The sequence below is a fragment of the Borostomias antarcticus genome, assembly GCF_949987555.1.
Source record: "Borostomias antarcticus genome assembly, chromosome: 4".
NCBI lineage: Eukaryota > Metazoa > Chordata > Actinopteri > Stomiiformes > Stomiidae > Borostomias > Borostomias antarcticus.
In genome coordinates, this window is record NC_140237.1 from 18,105,284 (window position 1) to 18,117,783 (window position 12,500).

The following is a 12,500-nucleotide window of genomic DNA, read 5'->3' on the forward strand; positions in this document are numbered from 1 at the left end:
TCTACAGGCCTGTAACCTTACTGGCTGGTCTACAACCCTCTGAGGTCTACAGTAACCTTACTGGCTGGTCTACAATCCTCTCAGACATATTCGTCTCCAGCTCTCAGTGTTCAGAGAAGGATTAGAGTCATTTGCAGCCCAAATTGAAGAATTCTGAAAATGTTCTGTAATTAATGTTGTGGTTGCCCCTGGCGACTGTCGCTGACCATATCTCATAACTTGTGTATTAGTCAACTTGATATGATGACCTCCTCATTTAGCTGCTGGGAAAACCAGGTCCAGCCAGACTGATGATGTGGGCATTGTCCACTGGCCGGAGAGGGTGTGTGTGTGTGTCTCTAAGTGTATGTGTGTGTGTGCATGTGCGCACGTGTGTGTGTGTGTGTGTGTGTGTGTGTGTGTGTGTGTGTGTGTGTGTGTGTGTTTGTCAGGCTGTGATGCCCCACTGCAAGCTAGAAATGCCCCAGTAACTATCCAGGTTAATGTCACTGATATGACCTGTCTAAGGTCACCTTTCTCCAAGGACATCTGCTCTGGAAACAGCTCTCCACACACAGTCCAGCCCTGGCCTGCCTATCGGTCTCAACTGATACTAGAGTCATGTATCCTGATAATAGAGGACCGGGTCCTGATATTGGAGACTGTCCTGCTATTAATGTGTCCTGATTTTAGAATATTGTGTTGTGATATTAGAGTAATGTTTTCTGATATTAAAGTATGACCTGATATTAGAGCAATGTGTCCTGATATTAGAGTATGTCCTGATATTAGAATAATGTATACTGATATTAGAGTAATGTTTCCACATATTAGAGTAACATGATATTAGAGTAATATATCCTCATATTAGAGTAATCATAATATTAGAGTAACTTGTCATAATATTAGAGTAATATATCTTGATATTAGAGTAATGTGTCCTGATATTAGAGTAATTTGTCTTGATATAGAGTCACATGTCCTGATATTAGAATAATGTGTGCTGGTATTAGAGTGTGTCCTGATATTAGAGAGTAAATATTGAATAACAAAATTATCAGCTGTTTTAACCAGTGGGCTCCTGGTCTGTGTGTAGGTGGCACTAGCATGACATAATGTTAGGAGCCAGTCCATATGAGACACACGAGGGGTCACGACCCCTAGAGAGGCCTGTGTTTGCCCTGAGGTGCTCTAGAGCTCTCTCTGAAGCGTTTCTCGTGGCGTTGGCTCTGCGTTTACAGACCTCCCTTCTCAGATTAGGCCCAGATAAAGCTCATAGTCATGGAAATCTCATGGCTTTGTAAGACCTAAATCCCCCGGCCTACGTTCCGTTAGCCGTACATGCACTGTAAACGCTCTCTAACATCCAGCCCGGTGTCCTTAGTCTCTGACCTCTGGGTTTCAGAGAACCACCCCCACCCCCCCCCCCGCACAAAAACACAAAACACACAAAAAAAAACTGCGTAATCCTGAAGTGCGGGAAGACAGGGCCGGGGGGCCGGGGGGCTCAGAACTCAAATCTCTAGCAGCTGAGGAAATCAATGCTAGCTTTTCCACCGTGCTCTTTTCTCTTTGGCATGCACTTAAAAGAGGGGGAAGGAGAGACCACCCAAAATATACCCCCCCCCTCCCCCCCTCTTCCTTAATAAGAGGCACATACCTCTGGTCTGGAGAGGAATGAGTGAGCGGTAGAGCAGGAGAGCAGTAGAGCAGGAGAGCGCTGCTCTACGTACATAATTAGCATCCCTGCGCTAACTGCTATCCCTGTGTTAAATAGAACACGCAGATCACAGAGAGCAACTTCGGCCTTGATTAGTGAACCTTTCACCTCGCTGAAAGCTCGACTGGCTCTGCATGTGCATGTGTGTGTGTGTGTGTGCGCGCGTGTGTGTTTACAGTATATGTGCGTGATGCCGTGTCCGCGTGTTGAAATCTGTTACCTAACAGTGGGAGGGTTGAGTTATGTCTGCTTTGAGTGGTTCAGTAAGGGTCCCCTGAAGGGCCATATTTCACTACAGAGGAAACACAAACCTCATCCCAGACCGTACGTTAAACCTGGGCTGAGAATGTCTTCCTAGACGAGCTCTACCCAGCCAGACAGACCCCCCATCCCTCTCACCAACCCTAGTCCTTCCCTAACACTACCAGCCAGAGCCCCAACCCTCCTCAACCAACCCTGATAGCTCCACAAGATGTGCCCTTCTAAATCATCCCAATGAGCTCAGCTGACCGCAGGTTTGAACTGCGATTACAAACCATGACTTTTAAACAGGACGGTGCTCCCGTCGTCGGGGACGACGCGCCGAGACTCCCCGCGCCCGTCCCCTCCCTCCTAACGCTGTCTGATCGCCATGACGGCGCCCGCTCACCGAGCAGCACGCCGGCAACGCGCAACACAACGCTAGATTAATGACTCGCTAACATTTTGTTGAAAGGAATGAAGTGAATTTAAATTTCTCTAAAAGTTAAAGAGCTAATGTTACAGTATTAATTTCCTCTTGAACAGTGAGTGGGAAAATATCCATTAGCGAAATTAAGCAGAGTTTCTAGGTAGCTAGCACTGTGCACCATACAGTGTGAGGCCACAGTTAATGAACACTACAGAGGGTGATATTTCATTATACAAATTAATGCTCACATTTTAATGGGAAAGTCACATAATGAATCTAGGCTTCAGTGACAGCAATTAGAGACACAGATTGTCCCCTTCTGGACAAGGCAGTATTTAGCAGTAAGCAGCTGTGAGTAAAAAATAAAAAGGTCCTTGCTCTTGACAATGACTACGCATAACTTTAGGGGGAAGAACCAATAAGAGTTTAGGCTCACCTTTCACCAGGGACAGCGAGAGAGTGGGCCGTGCCCAAGTCACTTAACCTCAACCTAACCTTGTAATCATGATGAATCAGGAGGGACCCTTGATCTCTCTCTCCATCCCTCTACAGTCTCTCTCTCTCTCTCTCTCTCTCTCTCTCTCTATCCCTCTCTCCCTTTCTCTCTCTCCCTCTCTCTCCCTCTCTCTCCCTCTCTCTTTCCCTCTCTCTCTCTACCTCTCTCTCTCCCTCTCCCTCCCTCTCTCTCTCTCTTTCTGTCTCTCCCTCTCTCTACCTCTCCCTCCCTCTCTCTCTTTCTCTCTCTCTCTCCCTCCCTCTCTCTCTCTTTCTCTCTACCTCTCTCCCTCTCTCTCTCTCTCTCCCTCTCTCTCTCCCTCTCTCTCTCCCTCTCTCTCTCTCTCTCTTTCTCTCTCCATCTACAGGGCTTACACATTTCTCATGTTACCCCTGACTCATTTCCTAGCAACAACACACACTACAGTCATTCAGTCGTGTGTTGCTACCCAACAGCCTTGATTATCCACTTGTCATGCACTTGTGTCAGTGAAAATTGTTTTGGTACACATATAATCATGAGATTAACTGCAATTTAAGGCTAAACTTCCTGCTCTTGAGTTTATTTTTTATTTTTTCTGTTTAACCCAGATAGTTTGATTTAGAGCTCTTACTCTGGTGCTCTCTCCCCCACCCTAAGGTCTCTCACCATTCGGTCTCTCCATATGGAAATGCATCTTAAAGTATGTCATATCTATTAAGCGTTGTAATTGCTCCTCTGTACAGGCTTGTGTTTACCCACACCGTTTCTATGGTTCCTTGACAAATCAGACAAATCCAGATGAAATCAGTTTGAGCAGATCTGCTTAAAGTAGAGCAAAGAGCACGTACGCACACACACACACACACACACACACACACACACACTCTGGGCCTGGGAAGGAGGATTTAATTTTTAACTTGATATGAAATATGATGTTTCATACAAATCTTTATACTGTACTTAGGTAGGTGGCCATTTTAGTTATTTTTTTCCATGACATAATATGTCAATATTATAGTTTGGATTTTCTTAGAAAGATACAAAGCAAAGAGTAACAAAACATATCTTTCTATTTTTTCCTCTAGATAATGACAAATACTGATTTCCTTCGTTTGTGTCTTGGTGATCTGTTATGTTGCACAGAGGTTGTGCTGTTTGTGCTGAAATCAATTAAAAGTGGATTAACGGGTACATAATGACCTTTAGCAGTAAATTGTGTGTAATGTTGCAAGGCAGGATACAGTATATTCCCCAGATGTCACACATGCCCCTGACGCATGATGGAGCAGATGTCCCAGCTAGTCCAAATGGCCCACAAAGACACCCACACACACACACACACACGCACACACACGCACGCACACAAAACAAATAGACACACATTTCTTATCCACACTCATTAACATGCAATATTTCCCTTTTTAAGATTTATTCAGTTGAATTTAACACCAGCATGTAGTCAGAAAATAATAATGCAATGCTTTTGATATTTAGAATTGCAAAAACAATCTTGATTTTTGTGCGCGATCATTAACAAGCTCTCAAACCAAACATGAATGAATAGATATGGAGGGGGGAAGAGTAAAAAGCAGATCAGTCTAATTTCACTCTAATTTGAGGCCTAGAATATCATTTTGTCCAGTTAGAGGAATTGAGAATGATCATTTGCATCAGGGACGTTTCCTTATTGAATCAGCCCAGGCTGCTGTCTGCCTGCTCAGAGGAGAGCTACTTATTGGGTTAAAAGCTCATCTCACATCGTTTATTTACAATATACTGTATGCTGCAAACTAGCTCTGGTGTAAATAAATAAACAAAAACAAAAACAAAAAAAACTAAATACAGAGAGAGAGAGAGAGAGAGAGAGAAAGAAGAGATCCTCTCCCCTCTTTCTCTTTTCTCTTCCTCCAACTCTTCTTTTCTTTTGTCTATGATATCAATATGGTATTGAGTTTGTGTTTGTGGCCCTTTATTTAGGTGCTGCGCTGTAGGTCTGCAGACCCAGAGTGTTTTTCTGGAATGCTGCCCTCCAAATAATGATAAATTACTTCAGCAGTATGCCATTTGCTAATTATATCCATGATTTACTACAGAGCGAGACTTAAATCATTCAATTCAGTCTTGCGTAACAATGCAACATTTTTCCCGTAAAAAATGGTTTCCATGTGGATAATCTAAACATTTATAGCTATATATACACACACAATACTTGACAAACATGCCTCTATTCTAGATTTGTTTTTCTCCAAATCTCTTTCACTCCTCACACACTCAATCTGTCTGACTCTCCCAAAAGAATCTTACTCCAGGAACTTTTTATATGTGTAAAAAAAAATGCAAGCTTAGGGTTTTTGTTTATCGTTTAATGACTCCAAATCTGGCTGGAATTCCAAGCCTATTATAATTGCTAGCAGGATACATTGTATCTCAACATAAGTAACTTATCTTCCCAAACGCAATAGATATCCTCTTCTGGCAGAAAGAAGCCTGTTTTCTACCATAATGAAGAATAGTCATGAATATGGATGTGAATGAATGTATGTACTGAAGATATATTTTTTTATTTTCTCTATTCATTCCATGATATCATTTCCTTTGATCTCTGTACTCCACAGTAATTCATGATGTTGTCGATCATACGGGTGCACTAAAACTGCCTCATACTTAACATACATACATGTGTTTCACATATGGTGCCTTTAGCTAATTCTGAGCCAGCTCGACCCTGCTCCAGGTTGAGTTGTATATCTAGAGACTGTATGCTCTATACTGTAGCAGGGTCTATAGCAGGGTCTAAAGACTGTGTGCTCTATACTGTAGCAGGGTCTATAGCAGGGTCTATAGACTGTGTGCTCTATACTGTAGCAGGGTCTATAGCAGGGTCTATAGACTGTGTGCTCTATACTGTAGCAGGCTCCCATTCCAGGTTGAGTTGCATATCTAGAGACTGTGTGCTCTATACTGTAGCAGGGTCTATAGCAGGGTCTAAAGACTGTGTGCTCTATACTGTAGCAGGGTCTATAGCAGGGTCTATAGACTGTGTGCTCTATACTGTAGCAGGCTCCCATTCCAGGTTGAGTTGTATATCTATAGACTGTGTGCTCTATACTGTAGCAGGCTCCCATTCCAGGTTGAGTTGTATATCTAGAGACTGTATCTTGGTCCAGGTGACCCTACTATATTTCTAGAGGCAGCCTGTGAGTTCGGTTCTGCAGCCTATGAGTCCGGTTCTGTAGCCTATGAGTCTGGTTCTGCAGCCTGTGAAGTCGGTTCTGCAGCCTGTGAGTCCGGTTCTGTAGCCTATGAGTCAGGTTATGCAGCCTGTGAGTCCGGTTCTGTAGCCTATGAGTCCGGTTCTGCAGCCTGTGAGTCCGGTTCTCTAGCCTATGAGTCCGGTTCTGCAGCCTGTGAGGCCGGTTCTGCAGCCTGTGAGGCCGGTTCTGTAGCCTGTGAGGCCGGTTCTGCTGATTTATGCTCCCAGTGATAAACTGCAAATAGAGATGGTCGGAGAAGTCACTGCTCTGTTGCCAAGGCAGGGATGCCTGACAGCCAACAAGGCCAAGAACCGCAACAAGACAACTCAAAAGAATCAACCCCCCCCCCCCCCCCCCCCCCCCAAGCAGACAGAGACAACGTCAAGACAGTTTTGTTGTTAGTAGAAAATATTTATCGGTGGAAGTGGACTGCAAGCACCGTATGTTATGTTGGTCCCTTATGGTGTGGGTGTGAGTGGGGGCTCGTTGGAAGATGCTGGACTGGGCTGGATCGACTTGTTCTCACATGCCCATCCCCAAATGGACCGGAGCAGGGGGACATAGGCTGTTGACAGAATGCTGAATGGTGTTGAATGTTGGTTAACATCACTGAGCTCTACTCTGTTCTGAATGTTCACAGCTGCTGTTTTCTCTCTCTCTCTCTCTCTCTCTCTCTCTCTCTCTCTCTCTCTCTCTCTCTCCTCCTCCCTCCAGGAGAGAAGCCCTACCGATGCCCTCACTGTGACTACGCCGGGACCCAGTCCGCCTCTCTGAAGTACCACCTGGAGCGCCATCACCGCGAACGCCAGAATGGCGCCGGGGGCGGGGCCTCCTCTGGACACGCCCCTCCCGCGGACCACAAGGAGGACCATGGGAAGAGCGGCGGCGGCGTCTTCGCCCGGCCAGATGTCCTCCGTGGCGTCTTCAAGGGCATGTCCTCCAACCTGGACTTCCGAGGAGGCCCACTTCTGCCACACCAGTGGGCCCCGCCCAGTATGATGTCAGCACGCGACCGCGAGAGGGAGCGCCACGATGCGTCCTCCTCCGAGAGCATGAAGGGTTCCGATGGCCCCTCCTCCTCCTCTACCTCTGGGGACGGTCCCGCTAGCTTCTCTGACCTGGGCCGAGCATACCAGAGCATGATGGGAAACGGAGTCCACTTCCAGGGCTCCCTGCAGGCCTTCATGGACAGCTTCGTTCTGAGCTCCCTAAAGAAGGACAAGGAGAGCCAACAGCCGCATCAGCAGCTCCACCCCCAGCACTACTACGACAATGGGGAACCCCGGCCCAAGCGCTCCGATCCAGGGGAGGAGAGGGCCGAGGCCAAACCCTCAGAGCGAGCCAAGCCCGGGTCCCAGTACGAGCCCCTGGATCTGTCGGTGTCGGTCCGGCCAGACCAGGCCTCCCTTCCGGGCTCTTCCGTCACCATCCACGACAACGTGGCCTGGCACGGCTGCCTCTTCTGCTCCTTCTCCACCGCCTCCGTGGAGCTGATGGCGCTCCACCTGCAGGCCAACCACCTGGGCAAGGCCAGGCCGCACGCCGAGGCCCTCGCTCACCGCCCCTCCGCCGCCTCCGCCCCCAAGACCCCGGGGCAGCTCGGCGACAGGGAGGGAGACCGGGGCGGCGAGAAGAGCTGGAGCAAGCACATGGAGCCCCACCCCTTCCATAGCGACTTCTACAGGCAGTACGCCAGCCTGTACGACAGGGCCCAGGGCGTGCAGGGGTTCGGGGGTCCGGCGGCGGGCGACACGGGGATGGACGCGCCCGGCCTGGCCCCCGGAGGAGGAGGGGGGGGCGCGGCCGGGGACGAGGCCTCCGACAGGGCCTCCTGCGGAGAGACCGAGGACCAGGGTCTCTCCGACGAAGACGAAGGAGAAAGGAAGGAGCGCGACGCCGGCACCCCCCCGGCCAGCCCCAAGAGACAGAGCTCCGAGGAAGAGGAGGACCAGGAGATGGACGAAGAGGACGGGGGAGGGGACGGAGGGAACGAGATGGAGAGAGGAGGTGAAGATGCGTCCGGCGATCCGCCGCCCAAACAGAAGCGGAGCCAGGCGGAGTCCTCCCCTCCCAGGGACGCCCAGGGATCGGGACCCGGGGCCGGGCCCTCCTCCATGGGCCCCCAGATCCCTCCCCAGCCCCAGAACCAGCCTCCGTCCATGGAGAAGCCATGGCAGCGCGGCCTGGGCCTGCTCTCGTCCGTCGGGGGTCCCCCAGGGCTGCTGAAGCCGGAGCAGGCCCATCTGGAGCAGCAGATGAACATGCTGTCGGTGCTCAGGGCCTACAGCTCCGAGAACCTCGCCGCCTTCAACGGCCTCGCGAGTGCCTCCAACATGGCGGGAGGAGTCGGGGGCGGCATGAAGAGGCCTGACGGACCCGGTAAGTGTGTGTGTGTGTGTGTGTGCGTGTGTGTGCGTGTGTGTGTGCGTGTGTGTGTGTGTGTGTGTGTGCGTGTGTGTGTGTGTATGTGTGTGAGAGTGTGTGCGTACTGTACAGTTTGCAAACCCCTGTTTGCAAAACCACACACATCCACGGACAAAGAGATATGCAGACAACAACATACGATTTCACCCCTGCACACACAACCTGACATTCACAAAGAGGCCTCCACCCCCCCCCCCCCCCCCCCACCCCCGAAAAAAAAGCCATTAAATGATTTCAACCTTATTTCAAGCAAGTTTAGAAGCTATTGAACTGGGCGAGCAGCAACATATTCATCTTTATTACACGTTTATATTACTGAGTCGGTGGTGTCTGCCCCACCGTCCTGAGCAGCTGCTGGGCAGAGAGCAGGACCTCGGCCCCCGGTGTCGTCTCCCTGGCGCGGCCCCTAACTATCCCAGCTCATAAAGCCACCTCCCAGAAGCCCATTACTTTATAAAGCCAGAGATGTATGACCCTGTGAAAAATGAACTGTCAGGTTTCATGATTCTGTTAAGGTTACAGGCGCTCCCGGAGACTGCTGGGGGAGTGTGGTTTCGCAGTTTCAGTGATAAAGATTTCAAGGAAGGAATGAGAGTCTTCTAGTTGAGTTCCTTGGTTGCACAAGGTTGCAGTGCTCAGGGCAGGAGAGGACATAGAGGAGGAGAAGATGGGAAAGAACAACTAGTTCCTGTTTCTCTCTGTCCGTGATCACAGCTGTTCCAGACAGACCTGTGATGTTTCTGTCCGTGATCACAGCTGTTCCAGACAGACCTGTGATGTTTCTGTCCGTGATCACAGCTGGTCCAGACAGATCTGAGATGTTTCTGTCTGTCCGTGATCACAGCTGGTCCAGACAGACCTGTGATGTTTCTGTCTGTCCGTGATCACAGCTCTTCCAGACAGATCAGATCAGAAATGTTTGTTCTCCAATTGAAGTGGTGCCTCCAACCCAGATAAGGCTGGTGTTCAATCAAACACCCATTAGGGCATTGAATCAATGCTAGTCAATGCAGGTACTGTAGTTCAGGTAGAAAGTAATAACTTCAATGCAGGCTGGATTGCCTGAACATCTGTTGATACTGCGACATCAATGTTCCACATTGCATTTATTCAATATTATTATTATGATATTACACTGTATCAAAGGTGTGTTCAGCAAACTGACTTCATAGGGTGTTTGGGGGCTCATATCAGTTTTGATAGACTGCACACACGGAATAGTTCAAATAGAAACTTTTAAAAATTTCTTAAAAATAAAACAAAGTGTCCATGCTTTAACTGATTCGGTATCAATCTAGAAATGTCCCAACGTGTTTAAATCTACTGAGTGTAACTTATGTAACTGAAGCCTGTATACACACAAGTTAGTTCTATAGTGTGGCTTGTATAGTTTATAGTTGGTTCTATAGTGTGGATTGTATAGTTTATAGTTAGTTCTATAGTGCGGATTGTATAGTTTATAGTTAGTTCTATAGTGTGGATTGTATAGTTTATAGTTAGTTCTATAGTGTGGATTGTATAGTTTATAGTTAGTTCTATGGTGTGGATTGTATAGTTTATAGTTAGTTCTATAGTGTGGATTGTATAGTTTATGGTTAGTTCTATAGTGTGTGCTGTATTCTATAGTGAGTGCTCTAGAACTATTTTACTGTTAAGTAGATTCATGTAGTGTAATATAATGACACATAATGACAGTGTGTGTGTTGGTGTGTGTGCCTGTGTGTGCGTGTGTGTGTGCGTGTGTGTGTGTGTGTGTGTGTGTGTGTGTCTTTGACCTTTCCATCATGGATACACTGCCTGTGTTTAGGAAACCTGCACTTTGCGTAGTCTTCAGTCATGAACGGTTCTTCTCAGCAGTATAAATATGTGGCATATTTTACTTTGTAAATGCTTTTGTGTAGGAATGCCCTCTTTTATAATCACAGGCCATCTGAAAGCCTGCCTTGTGACGCGGCCCTGTGAGCGCAGAATAGCTGACCTTTCTCGATAAGGCTTTGTCTGTGGAACAAAAGCCTTTCTTTATGTGTTGTGTTTTTGTCCTAGCTTAGTCAGTGTTTCATTGTAATAAGGCCTAGATAGTGATTATGCATTCAGCGAGGAAAAGCAGATACCCCTCCCCGTTCTCAGAGTTCCCTGAAAGCTTCTGGATGGCCCCGTAGATAAGTCCACAGCACGGATCATGTGAATTGTGTTATAGTTATATGTACTGTACATTTCCTGTCTGATCTCTGCTTGTAATCTAACTCTCATGCTATAGATAACATACTGTATGACTAGCCCTAACCAAACCCTAATCAAAAACCCAACCTTTTCAAACCCTTACCCATCTCCTAACACAAACATATACAATAATATGACAACCACAATCTAACCTAACTATACTGTAACTCAAACCTAAACCAACCATAACCCAAACTGACCTTACCTTATACCGACCATACAGTACTATAACCCTATTCTAACTCCAACCCTGTCTGATCTCTGTCCATTCTCTTTGTCTCATCCATCCGTTCTAAAACACATCTGGATGGAAGTTTCCCTCCTCCTCCTCTCTCACTCTACCCATCTCTCCCTCCCTCTCTCTCTCTCTCTCCTCCCCCACAGAGCTCTCTGTGTTCTGGCTGCGTGTGCGCCCAGACCTCCCTGGCGGTACCGTAAACAACCCGTCTAAAGACCTGACAACCTTTCAGGAAGCGCCACACAACCTCTCAATGGGTCCCATGTAATCAAGTTCAGATCTCAAAATCAAAATCAAAATTACAGGACCCAAGGGGGAGGGTCTTTACTCGGCCACACGTGACACACACATTGCACACAGTGAGCGATGACACGGCACATAGCACACACACACACACACACACACACACACACACACACACACATGATATTTTTCGAGCGTCGCCGGTGAAAATTGTTCCCTGCATTTCTCCCGTACAAGCTGTCCTCCTCCAGGGGCAGCCGGGAGCAGTGGGCAGCCATCGTTCATGGCGCCTGGGGACCAAGTCCAAGTGCTCAGTCCAGGTCCTGGTCAGGGACCGGACTGAAGAGCATCTGTTCTTCTGCATGTTTTTAGTCATTTATATATATATATATATATATATATATATATATATATATATATATATTCTATACTATAATAGGTTCAATAAAGCATGTTAATGTACATTTTAAATATAAGTTCCATAAACCACATTTTATAATCAATAGTCTCCACAGCATCAGCTAAAGCACTTGAGGCTTGTTATGCGGAGTCTTTGCCCGTAGATGAAGCCAGAAAGCCCTTCCCCATCGCTGACCTGTTGGGCCTACTACCCACCGCTGGTGTACTGGCCAAGACTAAGCTGGACAAAAACACACACATTATTGGTATATTATATATATTATACATATACATATATACGTATATGATGCTGTGCCCACCTACTTGGGCCATGAAAAAAGCTGTCTTGGGTGGGTCAGTATATTGAATGCTTTATTGTCATTATACCTTGCAGTACAACGAAATTCAAAGTGCAATCCCCCCATGGTGGACATTAACACAGTATAACATGAAAACACACAGTCTGACATAAACACAGTATATGACATAAGAATAGAAGTTAAGTGTACAGAGCCGGCAGTGGAGATACCCACACACCAATAACTGTACCTCTGGGATAAAAAGAGAGAGCATGACTTTGTTACCTGTAAGAGGCAGGTACTGTAACATGTCACACATTTAAATGCATAAGTATAGTGAATACAAAAGAAAGACGTCTAACTCCGTGTTCAATCAACATTCTGATTCTGAATCTGATTTTGTAATCATGACAGTGACAACAAAGTCAGGGCGTGGGGGAAATGTCGAAGAGACACTGATGGAATCATTTCAAATTGAGTAGCTCAACACCCATCGGCATGGCAAACTGCAGTTCTAGTGTTAATAGATCTGCCTACTTCATAGGAAATGGAAGCCAGTCTTCATGACCCCACCCC

At 47.1% G+C, this 12,500-nt stretch overlaps 1 protein-coding gene across 1 annotated transcript in view; it reads left to right on the forward strand.

Moving 5' to 3' along the window:
- The window catches only part of znf536 (zinc finger protein 536), a gene marked incomplete at both ends in the record, with an annotated part of 109,177 nt that overhangs the window by 38,032 nt on the left and 58,645 nt on the right, over positions 1-12,500 (forward strand). Inside the window, one exon of the mRNA XM_084437362.1 lies at positions 6,816-8,480. Within this exon, the coding sequence (XP_084293488.1) occupies positions 6,816-8,480 (1,665 nt within the window). The remainder of the gene's footprint in view (positions 1-6,815; positions 8,481-12,500) is intronic.